The 19236-nt window shown below is 50.1% G+C and overlaps 8 protein-coding genes across 8 annotated transcripts; 5 read left to right on the top strand and 3 right to left on the bottom strand.

Moving 5' to 3' along the window:
* Positions 1-282: 282 nt before the first annotated feature.
* On the bottom strand, positions 283-1344 carry N7498_006625 (D-hexose-6-phosphate mutarotase; the record flags this gene model as incomplete). Its single annotated transcript, XM_058453687.1, has 3 exons — positions 283-669; positions 719-1033; positions 1102-1344. 3 exons carry the CDS (start codon positions 1342-1344, stop codon positions 283-285), a joined length of 945 nt encoding a protein of 314 aa, XP_058307878.1.
* A 157-nt stretch (positions 1345-1501) lies between these two features.
* N7498_006626 (uncharacterized protein) lies at positions 1502-2626 on the bottom strand (the record flags this gene model as incomplete). The annotated part of the gene is made up of 1 exon (XM_058453688.1): positions 1502-2626. One exon carries the CDS (start codon positions 2624-2626, stop codon positions 1502-1504), a length of 1125 nt encoding a protein of 374 aa, XP_058307879.1.
* Positions 2627-3349: 723 nt separating this feature from the next.
* Positions 3350-3910, top strand: N7498_006627 (Rieske (2Fe-2S) protein; the record flags this gene model as incomplete). Its single annotated transcript, XM_058453689.1, has 2 exons — positions 3350-3610; positions 3659-3910. 2 exons carry the CDS (start codon positions 3350-3352, stop codon positions 3908-3910), a joined length of 513 nt encoding a protein of 170 aa, XP_058307880.1.
* A 950-nt stretch (positions 3911-4860) lies between these two features.
* N7498_006628 (TMEM53 family protein) lies at positions 4861-5736 on the top strand (the record flags this gene model as incomplete). Its single annotated transcript, XM_058453690.1, has 1 exon — positions 4861-5736. The coding sequence occupies one exon, from the start codon at positions 4861-4863 to the stop codon at positions 5734-5736; it is 876 nt and encodes a 291-aa protein (XP_058307881.1).
* A 353-nt stretch (positions 5737-6089) lies between these two features.
* On the bottom strand, positions 6090-11531 carry N7498_006629 (uncharacterized protein; the record flags this gene model as incomplete). Its single annotated transcript, XM_058453691.1, has 3 exons — positions 6090-8180; positions 8237-8503; positions 8556-11531. 3 exons carry the CDS (start codon positions 11529-11531, stop codon positions 6090-6092), a joined length of 5334 nt encoding a protein of 1777 aa, XP_058307882.1.
* Positions 11532-12518: 987 nt separating this feature from the next.
* Positions 12519-14265, top strand: N7498_006630 (synembryn; the record flags this gene model as incomplete). Its single annotated transcript, XM_058453692.1, has 7 exons — positions 12519-12546; positions 12620-12694; positions 12758-12834; positions 12886-13044; positions 13096-13215; positions 13268-14115; positions 14166-14265. 7 exons carry the CDS (start codon positions 12519-12521, stop codon positions 14263-14265), a joined length of 1407 nt encoding a protein of 468 aa, XP_058307883.1.
* Positions 14266-16360: 2095 nt separating this feature from the next.
* Positions 16361-17399, top strand: N7498_006631 (uncharacterized protein; the record flags this gene model as incomplete). Its single annotated transcript, XM_058453693.1, has 2 exons — positions 16361-16590; positions 16646-17399. The coding sequence occupies 2 exons, from the start codon at positions 16361-16363 to the stop codon at positions 17397-17399; spliced, it is 984 nt and encodes a 327-aa protein (XP_058307884.1).
* A 614-nt stretch (positions 17400-18013) lies between these two features.
* On the top strand, positions 18014-18744 carry N7498_006632 (polysaccharide biosynthesis domain-containing protein; the record flags this gene model as incomplete). The annotated part of the gene is made up of 5 exons (XM_058453694.1): positions 18014-18058; positions 18119-18143; positions 18249-18533; positions 18598-18634; positions 18693-18744. 5 exons carry the CDS (start codon positions 18014-18016, stop codon positions 18742-18744), a joined length of 444 nt encoding a protein of 147 aa, XP_058307885.1.
* Positions 18745-19236: the final 492 nt, after the last annotated feature.

Below are 19236 nucleotides of genomic sequence, written 5' to 3' on the forward strand. Positions count from 1 at the left end.
ATGAAACGAAGACGATGACGATGAGAAATGTTTGCGAATAATGTCTTAGAGAGTCTTACTGTTGTCATGTTGAATACGTTATGCTGATGTCTATATTGATGAAAACGAAAGCGAAGAATATACTGATTAGCCTTTATCATTGATCAGACTATGAGGTTGGAGAATATGATGGATTGAATATTGGATTTCTATTCAGTTCAAACGGTTCGGAAGCATCTTGAGGTCATCAAATATCATGCATAAAAAAGATCAAAGCCAGACCGAAAGCTAATGCTTACGACTTTACAGCCGCGACTTGATGCTCTGGCCACCCTCCCAGGAGTCACCCGCCTCCAGAGTCTGCCAAGCAGACACAGAGCCGGCCTCGACACAGATCATGTTCTTGTATGCATCATCGGGACTGAAGTCGGCCATACCCTTGGCCTTCTCAATCCACGGGTTCCAGACCACGACGTCGGTCAGTGCCTCCCGTGTGATCGAGAACAAGGGCTTGCCATCGGAAGCGGAGGACACGACAATCGGCTTTTCAGGGTTCAGGTCTTGGTAAACACGGTCGACCTCTTCGGTGATGGGTAGGGCGTTGGAGGCTTCGGTGTGGGAAGTCGCGTTGCGGACCTTGTCGACGTAGGTCTTGGACTCTAGGTTCTTCACGCGGATGTCGGAGATGTCCTGCTCAAGTTAGAACTGGACCATACCAGAAAAACGCAGGGATACGTACTGCAACCTTCAGGTAGGTGTGCATCAGGACCTGGAACTCGAAGTTCTGCTTGCCCTCGTTGGTGACATGCAGGGAGGTCGCCAGTCCGTCCTTCGACAGGGTGACACTGTAAACAAGGCCGAACTCATACGGCCAAGCCTTCCGGAACTCCTCGCTCAGCATGTTATGGGTGAGACCAAAATCCAGCTTGACGGCAAGATCGCTAGGTCCAGAGTCCGACGAGGACTTGCCCAGGAACTCCCAGGTGGAGTTACGCGCGAAGCCATGTTGAGGCAGGGTCGAGGTGGCATGGTTCTGCGGGGGAGGACCGAAAACCTGTCAAGCGCAAGCTCGAGATCAGCTTCTGGAGCTAGCCCTCCGAGGAATTTGAGGTGATAACATACCGGGAAGACGAGCGGAATGCCACCACGGATAGGCTTGGAGCCGTCCAGATGGGCCTTCTCACTCAGGAACAGCTGTTCCTGCCCGTTGGCCTTCCACGAGGTAACGGTGGCGCCGTACAGGTAAACAGTCACGGACTCGCCGGATGGCAAGCTGGCTTCAATGGTGGTATCCTTGACGGAGACGGAGGGCTGGGGAAGAGATCCGCTCACGCCGATGGCGGACGGTTTGTTAGAGCGATCCATGTTGGAGTTGGAAGAGAGTTGAAGGGTTGAAGCTACGAGATGGCGGGGAATCGAAGCTCGCCCCACCGGATTGTTGTTTGCGCCAACTCACGCATTCCACTTGTTTTACACCTGCATCTATGAAACATCTTCTCATTTCTGGTTTCAGTTAAATAATCTAACCATGCTGCAGGAGAGAAGACCTGTGACCCTCTAGACTAACGTCCTCAATGCGACGTATCTCCGCTTCTGTTAGACGCCAGCCGAGCGCCTGCATGTCCTGCTCTGCTTGTTCCGCGTTGCGCACTCCAACTACAGGCACAACGCCCTTGTTGATGGAATAGTTGAGCGCGACGGCTGGCACAGGCACGCGGCGCTCTTCCGTGATGCTCTTCAACACCTCGACCGTGGGCTCGAGCAAATGCATCGGGTAGCTACTGAATCGTCTGGTGCGTGGGGGTTGATTGAATCGCGAGTACTTGCCCGTCAGTCGACCCTCTCCGAGCGACGCGAAGCCCTGGAAACAGATACCTCGCTGGCGACACTCGCGTATCATGCCGCTGACCTCGGGGAGACGACGAATAACCGAATACTCACACTGGCTCACGGACAGCGGAATGCCAGACTTGGCCAACTCGTCAGCCATTGCGATCATTTCACGGGTGTCGTAGTTGGCCACGCCCACTGCTCGAGCCATTCCGGAATCAACGCATTCAGCTAGCCCCTTTGCGACCGAGGAGATCAGACTGGCGTGAATGGGTCCATGCACCAGGTAAATATCCACGTAGTCGAGCCCGAGGCGTTTTAGTGAGCCACTGAGCTTGGACTTGGGCCCGAGTGACTGTAAAAGCATGCTGCTAATGTCCCCAGCCGAGTGCCACTTGGTCTGCACTGCGAACGAGTTTCGCGGCATGCCTTGGAACAGCGTGCCGCAAATCCGTTCACTTTCACCGTCGCCATACGACTGTGCCGTATCCACGAAGGTAAGACCGACTTCCTTCAGTTTACTCCACGCTTGATGGATCTTCGGAAGGTCGGTGGTTGGGTTATAGCCAAACGTGGCCTTGTCGCCCCATGCCCAGGTGCCAATGCTCATGTATGGGATGAGCACATCCTTGCCACCGTGTGCCGGCAGAGCAATCCGGCTCTGTGAGTCTGGGATAATGTATTCCGGCAGTACATGTGCCGGATCACTGAAATTGGGGTCCACGGGCTTGAGATGCGGCGAGCCCATCCCCTCCGTTGCTGACATGCCGGAGGCCAACCCGACCTGCATCATATACTGGGTTCCTGGGGTAGCCATAATGGTAGGATGACTGATTCAAGGCTTAGATGAATGTAGCTCTATATTGACATATGAAAGGATTCGAAAAATATGCCTCAGATCTAGGTAGAGGTTTTGGCTAGCTTTTATCTACTTCTGATACCTAGGTGGCGGGTGTCCTGCGTCAGTCGCCATAATCGAGACGCAGGTCGGATTACGGTATCTCAAATGATACAGTCTCCTTTCATTTTGATTGGATTTGGCTCGAATAGCTAGAAGCTTCAGTTTGCCTCCAGTGGATGTTGTGGCAACGATACTTGGAAGATTGAACGTGAAACGCGGTTGAGTTCTGTACAGTGGCCAATTTGCCCAATAACTGACTAATACCCTCATACCTGCGATCTTTCATTCCATCTTCTATTCACCATTATTCTGATTGAGGTAATCCGCGTTTCATGTTGACATTGGAGGAACGGACCAGCCATCTCACTTGAGGGTCGGATCGCTTCTCTCCAAAGTACCAATGTAAAAATACTCAATTGTGGCATGCCATACCCGATCCCCAGAAGTTAGACCAAGTAGTAAATGCTTAATCGTAGATCGAATGGAATATACCTGTCTTCACATCGACCCGATTCCCATATCTCGGATAATGTATGGTCCGGGCTCATTGTCGGAGACCCACCGTGAAAGAACATCGGAGTCGGCTACATCCTGCATCACCCGTGGACAAATATGGCATAGCACTTGGCTTTCTTGGAGATGAACCCCTTCACCTTCCTCACCCAATCTCGGGCAAACGCAGCCTGGCACCCAGTTGGCCTCGCTTCCGCGCTCCCTGATTTGGACCTCGATAAGGACGCCTATTGGATCGCGCCGAGGTGCAAAGCTTTCAGCATTCCGAAAAATGAGGGCAGCGCGGAAGTTAAACCCCCGGTAGAAGCAGATCTTGATATGCCGGGAGACATGAAGGATCAGGTTCTTGTCTTCAAATACAAGGGCAAAATCCATGCCGTTGATCATGTATGTGACTCGCAGATAGACACCTCGGATACAGCTAAACCTCTATAGCAATGCCCGCACTCGTCATTCCCACTTTCCCAGGGCAAAATCTTTGATATTGAAGATTTTGGAATCACCCTTAGCAGTGGCATTCAATGTCCCAAGCACGATTGGTCATTTGATTTATTCACTGGACGAGCAGATCGCGGGAGCTACTCGCTCAAGTTGTGGGAGGTACAGCTGCGTGATCCCCCGTCATCAGATGAATCCAAGAGCGAGGACAAGGAGGTTTGGGTTCGGCGCAAGCAAAGAATTGGTTAACATTCAAGTTTTATTTATTTTGCATCTATCATTCAGCGATTTTCCTCCTTCCCCGGGAGCATTTCCATGGTAGCAGGTTTCCACGACTGGATCACATTTGCTGCATTTCGGTTTACTTATTCGGATCATTCGCAGCAAGCGGCTCAGATGGATTGGACTCGTATATTTCTTCAGGACAATCTTTGCCCTTCGAGGGTTCTCTGCCAAGCCACATGCCTCACATTCTTGGTGATCAGGGTCAGAGTGAATGCGGTCGGGAAAAGTCATCCTATGCGGATTCTGAGTTGATTAACGTCGTGAAAGCGGCCTTGTGAGTCAGCGGCATTGAGAAGTATCTCGGGAGGAAATTCAAGAAGCGGCATGAGACGGGAATTGTGAATTTAATTCAGGTTAGGGAGTCGAGGCTAGTTGTCGCGATTTACATTTACAAAATTGGCAAGGGTTACCGTTGGGGCCAAAACATTCACTAGTCCACTGAAGAGATAAACCTTATTCTCGAGTAGGGAATCATGCAGGTAGCCGCCTATGATGTGATGCGATATTAATAACTGTGGAATTGCGCTATGCCTCTCCTTGCAGGTTTGAATATTATCTTGCTAGCAAAAACTTCCCCTGAAGCCCTTTTCGGGCATGAATACATAAGTTGGACGGTTTGTTTCTCTAACCACCAAAACCAAAACACCTATTTAGTGATTCTACAAACAAGCTGGAAAGTCGGTCCGATGAATAAACCGCCGGGAGCCTCGGCCCCTGACGCCCCAACGACCCACAGCGAAGACCTACAGCCCCAACGAACCTGTCAGCCAGAACCGCGGTATCATACTCCCCCGGATAAACTGCCTTATCGGGCTAACAATCGCCGGTGTGCCAGTCGAAGTTTAAAGATCTGGCATAATCTCCCCTCGTCTGACAATGCCGCAAACTCCACCCGGGCACACACCTATAATACAATGCCTACAAAACCAGTGCCATTCCCAGGCTTCACTGCGATAACGGAGCGCGTCTACCTGCGCAATGGTCATGAAAAGGCCAAACCATCCCCGGCCGACGAGCCAACCACAATCATTATCTTCGGCTGGGGCGACGGGATGCCGAAACACGTCTCCAAATATTCAGACGGTTTCCATGAACTCTTCCCATCGGCGCGCATCCTAGTGGTCCTATCGGGTACCTTCCAGGCCTCAAATCAGCCCCTGGAAGCGCGGATCGAAGCCATGATGCCCGTCATCGACACCGTCTTCCCCACCCCGACAGGCGACGGCACTGAAGACGAGCGCATCCTTCTCCACGCCATGTCAAACACCGGCGGCATCTTTACCGCCGCTGCCGTCGTCGCCTACCAACGGCGGCACGGCACAGACAAGATGTTCCCGCATACGCTTCTCGTCTGCGACTCCACGCCAGGAAGTCTTGACTTCGCATCGCAGGTTGGCCGCTGGTCGCGGGCAATGGCAGTTGGAACCGCGAAATTCTTCCCGTGGCCGTTCATTATCACGCAGGGTCTATGGTATACTTTCCTATGGGCGAACTGGGCCTTGGAACGGGTACGCGGCTCGGAGCCGTCGGGCGCGTGGGCTAATCGGGTAATGAATGATACGGCAATTGCGACCCTTGATTCGCGCAGGCTGTATCTCTATTCTAAGGAGGATGAGATTATTGGATGGCGGGACCTGGAGGAAAATGTTGCGCAGGTTAAGACTGTGGGGTATGAGTTTGAGATGGAAATGTTCGAGGGGTCGCCGCATGTTGGACATATGCGGTTGCATCCGGAGCAGTATTGGAATAAGATTCTCGGGTGCTGGAAGGAGGCGCAGGCGAAGCATTAATTTGGGGAGTGATTGGATGGGGCATATTAATAACGTTTGTACAGTGATTATTTTAGACTCATAATACTTAAGACTTCTCGGTTGCATACAAGATACACACTATTTTGCCCACAGAGTTCATCAAGGGCTTAACTGGACCATTTCTGGTAAACATGGGCCTACGGCAATGAGAGCGGCTCGGAATAAGCAGTACATGGGAAGAAACCTTGGAAACGCAATTGAAGAATAGAGAACTCAGTACATATGCAAACCCATGTTGGTTTTATTGATGTAAAGTACATGTGGGGAATACGGACAAGAAACCAATATCAAAAATTAACACCCAAACGCAAAGTCACTATAAACGCCATTCGCTATGCATTATGTCGGCGTGAGGCTTCATGCGCTTCGACACGAATGTTGAAAAGGAGGTCGTCGACCTCACGGAGGGCCTCGGGTCCCAAAGTAGTGGATTTCATATCACCCAAGAGCTTCTTCAGTGACTGGGCCATGCCCTCTTCACAAGGGTCGGGCTGGGGGAGTTTTGGTGTGGTGTGGTATTCAGCATCGCTAATGTTCGCGACCTGCTCGATTATGACGGCGGGTCTTTCATCCACATCCATGCCCACTTTTACATCGATGGATGAGCCCATATATGTCATCTGAGAGTCGGTGGCTTCCTCGGTAGAGACGAAGGGGATGCTTGGTTGGTCTGGCCTTTCTTGACCAATATTGCTGTCGAGAACAATGTCCTGGTCAACTTGGTAATCCTGAACGGCCTCAGTCTCGGGCTGAGACTGAGACTGACTTTCTTGTCTAGAAGACCGTGTTTTGCGAGAACGAGTGTCCCGAGCTGACTTCGCTTGGCTTGAAGTCTCGTGAGTACTGGCTTGGGTAGATTCATCATCGAGACGAAGGGATTTGCGTGACCGCTTCGATGGGGGTCGCCCGGTCTCTTGATCTTGGCCAGGCTCCTGGGTAGATTCGGAGACTTGAGTTTCGGGCTCATCATCAAGGTGAAGAGACCTGCGCGGTCGTTTCTTTGATGGGGGCCGCGGGGTCTCTTGATCTTGAGCATTCTCCTGCGTAGATTCTGAGACTTGAGCTGGGGGTTCATCATCATTCCGCTGAGAGCCGCGAGTAGAGCGGCGAAGCGTCGGGGACGATGTTTTGATGGCAGAAGTATCGTGAGAAGCTTCAGGGGCATCTTGCATGGCATCCGCTTGATGCATATCAACGGTACCGGTGTCCTTAGTCGATGAAAGCCTAGTCGATCGACGCCGATCCTTTGCAGTGGACGCACCAGATTCATCCTCATTACGCTTCCTTTTCTTTGTGGGGACTGGCGAGCGCTGTGGCTCCTCATGCTGCTTGTCGGACATGTGCTCACCCAAGTCCAATGCGAGTTCCAAGTCTTGTCCAAGCTGGGAGGCGATTTGTGTCTCCACGTCCTCACTAGAAGAATCGACAGAATAATCTGGAGCTGGAGCTGGAGCTGGAGTTGGAGCAGAAGAGCCATCGACGTCGGACTGTCCTGCTTGCTGGGTCTCTTCGCTGTTTGGCCTGGATGACTTTCTCCTTCTCTTCTTTTTGGAACCAGATTTGGATTTCGTATTCTGCATAGAGGGGGACGCGGTAGGTTTAGAAGGTGTTTCGAATGACGCAGTTGGGCTAGGGTTTCGCTCATTATCCGTGCTGTAGCCTAGTGCAGACCGCGTGCGGCGGCTGGGTGGCATTTCATTCGTTTGAACAGCATCGTTTTCTTTGGGATCTTCAGGAGCATCGGCCTGAGCCGGTTCTGAGTCAGTCTCTATGAATTGCCTGGAATGGGCGGGACTGCTAATAGCGCCTTGCTCCCCGGCAGCACGAAGTTGCATCGCTCGCTTGGCTTTTGATGCTCTCCGTCGTGAGCCTTTTTGACGCTTCAAGACCTTCTGTGGGCTGGGACTGCGGGAACCGAGTTCTGGCGGCGACGATGGAAGATCTGGCGCATCATCCATAGCGAGATCTTGAGGTTTCAACACAGGAGCATCGGAGTTCATGGCCGGAGTCGGATCCCGGGTTGCAGGGGTAGGTGATGAACCGACGAACCCGTCCTCGTTCTCCGCCGGGGCAAGGGTTGGTGTCAACGGAAGTTCAAAGCCTCCATGCAAGTTATGGAGCCTGCGCAGGTGGACAGGTGTGTCATAGCCCAGTCTTCCGGGTGTATTCGCTGGGGAAGAAGACTGGATGTTTTCAATCATGCGGAACACTTCACGTCGACTGGCCGGATAAGGAACAATTGAGATGTCGTCAGTAATCCGGTCCTCTCTGAGCTCAGGTTGCGCATCGGGCAACAAGGGTTCAGTTGGCTCCATGCTTTCAACCACATGCGATAGATTCTGATCGATGACGGGTGAGGAGTTATTAGGTGATGGAGGAAGACTGATGGTTTGCTGATCCTTTGAGAGTATTGAATTCGGTTTCTGGGTGTCCAGGAGTCAATATGAGAAGTAACAAGAATCGTGTCAGTCAAACTCACCTGGACAACGTAGTCTTTCGGTATGTAATTGGAGGCAATCAGTCGAGATCTAGCTTGGTATGCAGAAGCTCTGATAGGAGTCGACTCGGACAAGGGATCGCGAGCAGAGTCCGACACTTCCCAGAAGTCAAGGAACCTCAAGGCTCTTGACATGTGAGAAGACTCTAGCCCAGCGCAGATGATAGACTCAAATTTCTTGTAACTCGAGAGGTCATCATAAACGCAAGTGTTTAGAACGTTAAGAACGAGATGTGAAAGCGCCCGAGTCTACCAGTCCGTCAGTTTTGGTCAAAAGTACCCGTCAAAGACACAAACTCACCGCAGTCAAGGTTCGGCTATTGACGCCACGAGATACATCGAATTTGTACTCTGAATCTTTAACCCAGACACCCAGAGGCAATTGCAACATTTGGAGAACGTCAGAGCGGAACTGATTTATGCCAGAGCCGACGAAAGACGTCAACGATTCGAGGAACTCATCAAGACCATGGTTCTCCGAGGAAGTGAAAAGAGTGTATGATTTGTGCAGATATACTCCGACCACCTCCAACAGTTTCCCTGGAATCGGTGGCGAGCTTTCCTGTTGCGCAACAGTATTCTCAATTCCCAGTCCGGTCTCCTTCATGAACGGAATAGAAAGGGCGTGCTTGAGTATTGATTTTAAATGCAGATAGGTGTTCTCAATGGAAAGATGAATGAGACATTCCGCGACGGGCTCAACGATCAGAGTGGCCAACAGTCGGTCGCCCTTTTCTGTCCGAACCACGTGTACAAATGCTTCTAGTAGATGCGACCACTCTTGGAAAGCATTGGGGAACTGCAAACCAGAAGCGAGAATCTTTGTAACATTGTCATAGTCCCGTGAAACGGAGCCATCACGCTCGCGAGCAGACTCGATTGGGAACGACTGTAATGCATCTGCAGCTGCTCGGGCGCTGGATTTCCAAACTTCCTCAGAAAGCAAAGCCTGCATGTGATGTGAAGAAGAGGCCGAGTCCTTGATACTGAAATTTGCACACTGTTGCAGAAGTTCGAGACGAGACCCGCGCGAGATCCTACCATTGCAGGATGCGCCTATAGTCTCATCAACCAGGCGTGTATAGGAAGAAGACGGTGCTACTGCAATGGTGGTAGTCCTGACTATTCGCAAAAGATGAAGAATAGGACTATCCATATCGGTGCTAGGATCTGAGTTCCGATGTATCGGAATATTGGCAGTCTGGAATGTTTCATCGGCGGTTTTCAGGAGGAGTTTTTCAGTAAATGGAATACCTCCAAGCGACAGGATGGTTGTTGTCGAAAGGTATCGGAATCTTTCAAAAAAGATGTCCACACAGCCATCGCCGACGGCATTCAAAGATGACGGTCCGGCAACCCATAGATGATAGAGTAGCCCAAAAACGCTGGCAACAGCCTGTATGGACTCTCCCGATGGTGTGATTTCTTTGCTTGATGCAAGAGACAGAGCACTGGCAAGACAATTCCAGGCCGTGGCGATGTTTGAACGATCCAGCGCAGTGTCATCCCAGACAGATGATTTGAACAAGGAGTCAAAGACCTTCAAGACCGAGGGAATTCTCGACCGTATCCATCTTGGGTCAACTGACGGAAGCTCCTCCACTTCCATCTTGTTGGTGTCATTAATTCGATTCTCTGTCCAAACCTTGGCTTGTTGTGTCCACAAAAGGTTTGCTAACACGCGCGAAGCACTGTTGCTAAGAACTGGCACTGTTGAGAATGTGCTTGCGGATGGGATAGCCACATACTCCTCCCAAATCATATCGAGGTAGTGGTGAGGGGGAGACGGACGGAAAGCGTAGTAAAGAAGATTGTAATAGCTGGTCAAGGCAACTTGTGTGGGTGGCGACCCAGCTTTATCAGACTTCTTCCTCTCAAACTGCGAGAGAACCGGCTTGCCCAACAATCTAAGCAAGGACCGACCAGTGGATTCATCGGGGCTGACAGCATACACGAACCGATTCCAGCTCACAATGGCTTGTGTCTTGATGGCTGATTCACTGCAATTGAAGCACTTTTGCAGAACAAGAACCCATTCCTTGAAATGTTCCCACTGATCTAAATTCCTCTTCTTGCTCCTGAGGAGAAGGACGATGATACTCCAGATCTGCGGAACATGGATTCCGCTATCAACAGATCCCATCATCCTTGACATACGCTCGCGAATCTCAGTGCCAAGTTTCCGGTCATTATCAATAGGTCGATCAAAGAGCTCTCGGATGCTCTTGGACACGGCGGGGCTCGGGCCCGCTGCCATGGATATTTGGAAACCGAGGGTGATGGCTTTAGATCGAGTATCCTTCAGATGATGAAGCAGGCCGGAGATCAAGTGCTCGACCCAAAGTGCAGAGTGGGAGAGGAATGTGGACTTGGATTGAATGAGAAGGCGCTGATATATACTCAATCGGTGCAGCGCAATTGCTTTTCCAGAGACGCGCTTCGTGACATCTTGTAAGGCTATGAGGATGCGAGTGACTCGAGCACCGGTCATGACCTTGGGACCAAGGTTTTGTGTGGTCAAGATGGACATGTAATGTGTCAAGACAGACTTGGGCACTTTGGCCTCCTGGAGACAGGTGATCGCGTGCTCCACAAGAAAGACCTTGAAATCATCTGTCAATAGTTTCGAGATAACGTCATGCCAGACAAAAGCAGCGCAGAGCTTCAGAGCCTGATTGGCAAGATTTGTATCCAACGGTGCGCTATCCACCAGGTTTCGACTGACATCACGCTGAATGAAATCCGTGATCAGGCCTAATTTGTCCGCAATGTCTTTCCCCGTCGGCAACCCCTCATATGTCCGCAAAGCACCAAAAAACTGCATGTACGCATCGAGTCGAGAGGGGATGGAATCCCCGGCCAATTGCTGGATAACAGATTCGAGGAGCATGGCGAGCGATTCAGTAGTAAAGGTGTCAACGTTAGGCGACCACACGGGGATTGGAGAGCTGGTTTCTTTGAGGATGGACTTGAACGGCCGGTTTGCGGTTGAGAGTGGACTTCTGACGTTGGAGCTCTCCTTCGTCTTCGATCCCTTGGACTTTTTGGCGAACCGCGGCGACTGTGTCGTGGTGTCCAGAGTCGTGTAATTGATGCATGGCGAGAAGGTCACACGTTTGGAACTGCGGCTTGATGGAGGAGCCCTGGAGTCTGGTTTGGATAGCTCGCCGGGGGTTTGAGCAGCGACTGGAGAGTCAGGTCGATCTTGATCAACACGAGAGCCTGGCCTTGGAGGAGTGGGCGGCCGAGCAGGGAGAGGAGTGAGGATCTCGACCATGGTTTGGTCAAAAGAAGGAACGAATGAAAGAAAGGAACATTGCTGGATGGGAAGCAGTTTGGAGCCCTCCCATGAACGACCGGGTTTGCCAGGTAGGTTGAAGCCAGGGCCAGTGAAAAGAAGGTTCGGACGCGCCGCGTATCGCGTAAAGTGGCCGCGCGTGGCCTCAGGCACCAGCTACGCGCTTTTCAGGTGTCGAGGCCGCCGGTTTGGTCCCCGTTGCGCGACCCCTCGACCCCTTTTTGGACTGATCATATTTACTCAGCAAGATGAAATGTTTCAAATCTTGTTGGCAGAAGAGTAGAATAGAACTGCTGTGCGTTCAAAGTCATTTTCTCTGTATTTTATGGCGTCAATTGTGGACCGTAGCGGCCAGATAGTTTATACTTCGTTCATACAAAGTTGAGCGATGTGTCGTTGAAGTTTTAATGGGAAAAATAAGTAGAATGGAAAAACCATTATCAGTTCGAGACTATTTCAACATCTTCAGCAGTCAATCAATGCCAGCTGGAGGACTTTTTCTATCCACTTCTCAACTATTTTGCAGCTCATCTTTCGGGCGAGTATCACTCCGCCTGCCTAACCGGGATACTCGCTCTACTCCTGAGTATTTTTTAGCTATTGAGCTCTATTTTTCATACAGTGAAATATAATCAGCATCATATAGGATTGGTAAATTAAGAGCAAACCGAGGGTCTCTGACGCCAAGGTGTTCATCTGACATCGGTGCACCGGATGGTGCAGAAAGGACCGAATAGCTTAAGTGGGGCCTCCGTTTCTGATTTATGAGATTTCGGATAGCATCCCTTCCCCGCGTTCTCGCTTTAACCCCTCGACAACTTGCAACCTCCTGCCGCCCTGGTTATTCCTGTGTTGTTGATGTTTTGCGCCTCCGCTTGAACTCGCACTTCCAGCGTCTTCTGTTAACAACCCTCTGGGTGGCCGTGAGTACCTTGATTCTTGGCGACACAGACGGCGCAAATCACCATGGAGTCTCTCCAACTACAAGGGGCAGGTATGTCTTGGCAAACCGAAGTCTATGCGACCGTCGCTAGATTTGAATAGAGCTAATTATCTGTGCTTTTTAGCAAAGCTTCAGCAGGTCACAAAGTTGCTCGCCTCGCTCGAGAAAGACCTGCAAGACAAGCAACTCACTTCTGCGCGTAAGTCGAGAGATTGCAGAAATACGAACCGAAGCCTTAGACTTACCAAATATTTTCCACCAGAACGAGTTCAGACCCTTTTGCAGCTGCGCCAGCATGGCACGAACCCCGTCGACGCCGGGCCGATTTACTGCAGCGATGTACGATGAATACAATGGCTGGGTTCGGATCGAGCTCTGACATTTTGGCAGGGAATCGGGATACTAGCACGCTATGGTGTTGAAGGAGGGACTGCCGACGTACGACGGGCTGCCTTGCGGTGTGTGGCTAATGCGCTTCTCCTCGACTCGAAAATGCGCCAGGTCTTCGTGAACACGGGGCTTGCCGGCAAATTGGCGGAAAGACTGAAGGTGTGCTTGAATATAGGAAAAACTCATGACCGTACTGACAAGTCTATCTAGATCGATAACTCCGAAGATGAAATGCTTTCGAGCCGGATCCTATTCTTGTCGACATACGACACCAATCTCGATTTCGAAGTCATGATCAAGAAGCACGGCCTTGGTGACAATGTCAACTATGTATGTCCAGCTGCCTCGCCTGGTTTCTACAGCCATACTGACTAGCACCCAGCAACTTGGTCGCCATGCAAAGCAATTTCCCAAATCGGGCAGACAATCTCTGTCACAAATGGACGAACTGGCTTTGATAGACACACTAAAACTGATTTTCAACGTTTCGAAGATTTATCCAGATCTCGCAGTCACATTTTCGCCCTCGATACCCCACGTTTTAAAGATCATCAGCCGCATAGATATCCCTGCACAGCCGCTGGAAGGCCTGCTGAGTTACTTGATCAACTCTTTATCGGTTCTGGACCTCGAAGAGAAGAAGAGCAAAATATTCGACAGTAGTCCTCTCTTCCCGAAGTTCAACCAGAACTGCAACGTGGATAAGTTGATCAACATTCTTGACCAGGCGGTGTCAGCATACAGCCCAGAGCAACTGGAAGAAAAGGCTGTCCCGTTGTTGCACTCTCTCATCGTGGTCCACGAAGTTGCCCCCGACGGACCACGCAAGTATATGCAGTGGCTTCTGCTGCCGGAGGACAGCGACCGGAGTTTGCCTATTGGACAGTCCGATACCCTCTCATCACGACTGTTGAAGCTCTCGACAAGTCCGTATCCAAACCTCAAGACCGGTATCTCTGAGCTCATGTTTGTACTTTCTGGCAAGGATGCCGAAAACCTCACAAAGAGGATCGGCTATGGTTTTGCCGCGGGATTCTTGGCATCTCGTGGCATGGAGATCCCACAGAGTGCTGGGGAGGCATATGCGACCAATACCGAGAACGGGTTGGATACAGCGGTCAATCCTATCACTGGCCAGGCCTTCGCGTCGGAGCCTCAGGACAATGGTCCACCCATGACTATGGAAGAAAAGGAGAGAGAAGCAGAGAGGCTCTTCGTACTTTTCGAGAGGTCAGTCTACCTACAAAGCTTGTTAGATCTGCTGCTAATGTCGATCATAGGGCGAAAGCAAATGGCCTTCTGACCGTAGAGAACCCTGTGGCTCAGGCTCTCCACGAAGGAAGATTCGAGGAATTACCCGATGATGCTGATAGCGATTAATGTCTGGGAGCCCATGGGCTTTCGTGGAGCATGATACCCAGCAAGCGCAAGCCGTTGCAGGTGCTATGTCAAGGTATTTCATGATAAAACCCATCATCCAACATGAATTGTATATACAACTATTCTACGGATGGCGTCCATCCACGCACCAGCCCCTTTAATAGAATCGGGGGCAGACTTATATCACAGTAGTACTTAACTCCATCGGTTTCCAATACTTTATGTCGGGAGTTATTAGCTTTGACATAGAGCCCCTAGTGTAGTAATCGTCTGAGATTTATTCTTAGAAGTATATGTAGTTCACTGTTTTTAACTTAAAAGAGGACCTGGATATACTATACATGGTCTTTGCCAGGAAAGATAGAATTGAACTAATTTTGTTACTCTTTTTTGGTATCGCATGTAGACTGCCCAGGTGAAATTGGGAGCAGAATGAATTTTTCTTGCTTATTTTGTTGCTTTTATATTCTTTCCTTCCGATTGTTTAGCCTATCTCAAAATCCAAAGCGAGAAAACGAAGCAAGGAAGATGGATCGATAAACTATCCCTAAAGCTACCTAGACTTTCATTTCTCAAGGAGATTACGAAGATCACAGCATCCTTTTGAACCGAACATATATTTATTCTCAAATGGGACCAAAGGGCTCTTTGCTAATTGACTGATGGGACCAAGCCCTGAAACAGTCTTGCCCACGATTTCTAATCTTATGCCATTCTGTCTTGTCAAATTGAAACCCGCGCTTTGCTAACACGTACTTGGACACCCAAGTTAGGCCTTTCGGGGTAATCGCTGCTGTCTCTCAAGCTTTTGTCGAAGATAATAAGAGTACCCCATCAAGCCCATAATTCCCACCGCAAAGAAAAATTTTGTATAGTGAAACCTCCGGTCGCAAACCTCCTCGGAGTTCCAGTGGCCACACACTTTCAGGGAGCCAAAGAGGAAAACCAGCAGTGCCAAGATAGTTCTATTCCAGAAACTTTAATAGCTGTCACCATGACAAGACAAGTATATATTGCTTACTTTAAGAGATGGTGGGCAAAAGGTGTCACAAGATATTTGACAACGGGGTTATTTGGATAGGCGTTCACGATCAAAATCAGGGGTGAAGTGGGTACATCACTGGGCTGGTTTTCCGCAGATGCGCCCAGGGCCGGACTGTATGTTCTCGGGTATGTAGCTTTCTCCATATTGACAGGAAGAACGTGGTAGGATACAAAGATACGTCGGAAAGCTGTCGTATAAAGGTGGAGATATGAAGATGGGGGCGGTAGATTTTGCCAAGGGGAAAAGGAGAATGGCGGTGCAGCGACATCAAAACAAAAAACGAGGATGCCTAAAACGCCGCCCCCATCGCCTAAATGCGCCTAAATGCGCCTATGGTCCTGCAGCTACGTAACCGAAGGTTCAGGAACACTTTTTTATTCTGCACTAAAAGCTTACCCAGCTCAAACCTGGCCACTGAAGAAAGCCAAATCCCACTCCTGATACCTAAAAAATGATACAGCCTAATTTCAGGTCCGAGAACGGTGGAGCCATGGAGTAGCCGCAAGTTGATATCCAATTGTCTCTTCTGAGGCCGTGGACCTTGGGGCCATGGGCGCTGAAAAGCTACCCTGCAATGCAACCTCTGATCCAAACACGAGCACGGCAACCAGGCTACGCAGACGCCGGATAGAAAAGCGGTTGGTACCGCTCGATTAGGTCCTAGGGTCATGATGGCCGTCATACTCACTCTGCAATGCAATCTGTGATTGGAAGGGGGACAAAACATCAGGTATACGGAGATGCCGTGAGGAACTGCAGTTTATATGGATGTATCTCAGGGCGTTAGCGGTATGATGCTGTAGAGCTGCGGAGAGACCCTGAGAGACCTTAAGAGACCCGTACGCCTGTGGGGCTATGGGGCGGCATGTCTGGTCATCTTTTAGGATAAGGCTGATTAGGACAGTGATAGAGGCATATAATCAAGGTTAGAGAGATGCCAGGGGGGCTTCATAGGAAAAAGAAACCTATAAAGAGGGCACTCAGGGCTGTGTAGACGGAGAATTCATACCATCAACTTCCATCAACTTTCTTTGCTATTAAAAATCTTCAATGAAGTTCCACTATAGCCTTGGTTTCCTTTTTGCTATCAGCGGAGTGGCTTCGGCCATCCCTGTGGCCGATCTCTCTGCTGAACTCGACCTAGTTCCTCGTGAGTTGGTTGAATATGGCTTGAATGAGGTCGAGGTTCGCTCTCTGAATGAAGCAAACATTCTTGAGGCACGGATAAACTGCAGGAAGATTAATAGGACCATTGTCCGTATTGGTACCAGCGCTGCCGTGTAAGTTGCTTTTCGTGCCCTTCCTTGGTGCTTTTAATTGCTTACACATATCCAGGTCCGCAATCATCCACTTGTCTACCGACTTGGCCAAGCAGGTCTGCGAGGGTGAAGGCGCCCCCAAATGCGCAAGATATGTCGGCTATGTGCAGTCTGGACTGGACATAATCTTCCTCGCAATTGGCTATGCTCATGGCTCAGTCGGTACATCTTCTACCAATGAGCAATCCAGTTTCGATCCTGGTCCTGTGCGTCGTGACATTTCTACACAGAACTCCTTCGCAGACGGCCTCAACGATGCTCTTCAGAATGATGGATGGAAATATGGCCTTTTAGAGAATGTCGATATCTCTAGTCTGAACGTCGGAAAACGCGGCTCTGATCCCAAGCTGATTCACCGCTTAATCGCACGAAATATGACATACGACGACCAAGGTAACACCTCTGATGTCGGGCTCAATTATTTCGACAACGGTGATATCAACCTGGACTTTGCTGGCGACTTTGGCACGCTTCCTACCGGAAGTGGCCAGTCGAACGTTCAGAAACGTTTCAACGGTGCTGGATTTAAGATCTCTACCACTACCCGTGTTCAGTCGAGGTTGACTCGCCCTCATGAGAGGTCGATGGCTCACTCCATTGCACTGGATTGGGCGTCTGATGCCAACTCGTATGCGATGTCGGATTATATTGGACTTGTCAAGACTGGTCACACCGCCAACTTCTACTTCCGTATCATTCCTGAGACGAAGGGATTTGGACTGAACTATGAATCTGTCAATATTTGCGGCCAGTTGGCCGGATACCTGTAATCCAGGAACATGCCAATATCGGCTCGCGTTACCTACTTGGCCAATATCCATGAGTGTGTTTGGGCATATACGCAATTTGAAACCAGTACCTGAGTCGTTATACAGTGCAATTTACACAGTTATATGTACATATCTTCTGAGGTTTTGCGACGAAGGTTAGACAATGGGTCCATTTTATAAAAATACTTGAGATAGAAACTTCATTCTTTTACCTTTACTTGGCAATCTCTTTGACTAACCTTTGCGGTGGACCTTAATTTTCACGCTGCCAAAAAAACTGTACGTTAACTGAGGATGGTAGAGTAGATTTGGTGCAGCTGACAGCCCGCAACACTGAAATAGTTATGAAAAACAATAATCTGGGACAAAAACATGGGAAGCGCTAGTGACAGCTGCTGCTAATATCTCCAATGGTGAACTCGTTTCTCGAGGAGCGTCCGTATAGACTCACCGCCTTCTGCATGACGTCGTGTGAGTTGGCAGAATTGCGCTCCGCCCGCCGAAAAAATATTCGTGGGGCACGGCATTTCCTCCCCACTTGACACAACTCCATTGAATTTACGACCTTTCCTTGTATTTGTTTAAAAAGAGTACTCTTTCATAAGACAGCCAAAATGTCGAAGCCCTTTGACCCCGAACAGGCTGAGAACCTGGAGGATGTGCGTTGCTCGTGTTGCCCCACTGGCCTGAGAACACTGAATTGCTGACCAGTTCAACAGATGGAGAAGCAGTTCGCAGTCAAAGGTTGGTATCAAATCCTTACCTTTGAATCCACTCGATTATACGCCCAAAGACACCTCGCGTCGGCCCTCCTGTATCATGACCAGTGCTAACTCGCCAACTCAACAGCTGTCGAGCACCTCATGACATACTGGGCCATCCTCGAGAAGGTCAAGGGCTCCCAGCTGCGCCTGACCAAGATGGACGACGAGATCTACGAGTCCTTCATGAAGGAGTTCCCCGACTTCGACCCCGCCGCCACCCTCAACGAGGACGCCATGAAGAGCAAGGCCGGCAAGGAGAAGTGGCGCAAATGGGTCAACCAATTCGAGAAGAAGATCGAGGACTACAACTTTGGCACAATCATTCGCAACCGTGCTGATCAGGAGTATGAGCAACACAACACCATTTTCGGTGAGTTGGGACATTGGGGGATGTGATTTGAGAGGGATCGCGTGAGGACTGACGGGGACAACAGGTGTGCGCATGCAGTTCTACGCCATCGAGCTCGCACGGTGAGTGTTTCCCCTTGGACTCGAAGTCTTGGATATAAGGCTGATCTGATTTTGGCAGCAACCGCGCCGGCCTGAACGACTGGATCTACGAGAAGTCCCAGAAGGCCTAATCGCGAAGCGCTTCGCTTCCAGCTGTGCTTGATTGGTACTCCGGCCTTATTCCACTCGTTGAAGGCAGCTAAAGTACGCGGTCATGAAACAGACATCAGTGCCTAAGTGAATTGAGCTTGGACAGCGTGATGGATGATAACCACGATATAGAATTGATCCTGAATTGATAGAATCTTCGGGATCTAAAGGTGAATTGGCCCTGAGGATTGGCAATGTCAATATACCCGGAAATAAAAAATGCATTTCCTACACATTCATTAGTTTCATTGTTCTCGGCCCGGTCATGTCGCATTTTCCATCTTCGCAGCTTCTCAAGGAGAGCGAGGATTGACGATACACAAAGGACCCAACTAGAAGCATCGCGCAATGAATCAATCACTAACAATCAATGAATGCTCCATACAGGGCTGCCTGCAGGTCATGTGAATCCCATACGAGCGCCGTCGTCACTCGGTCTTTGTCCATCCACAACAATCTTTCCGCTTCGGGAA

This window comes from Penicillium cinerascens (genome assembly GCF_028974065.1).
Source record: "Penicillium cinerascens strain IBT 15544 chromosome Unknown contig_6_segment0_segment0, whole genome shotgun sequence".
NCBI classification, from domain to species: domain Eukaryota; kingdom Fungi; phylum Ascomycota; class Eurotiomycetes; order Eurotiales; family Aspergillaceae; genus Penicillium; species Penicillium cinerascens.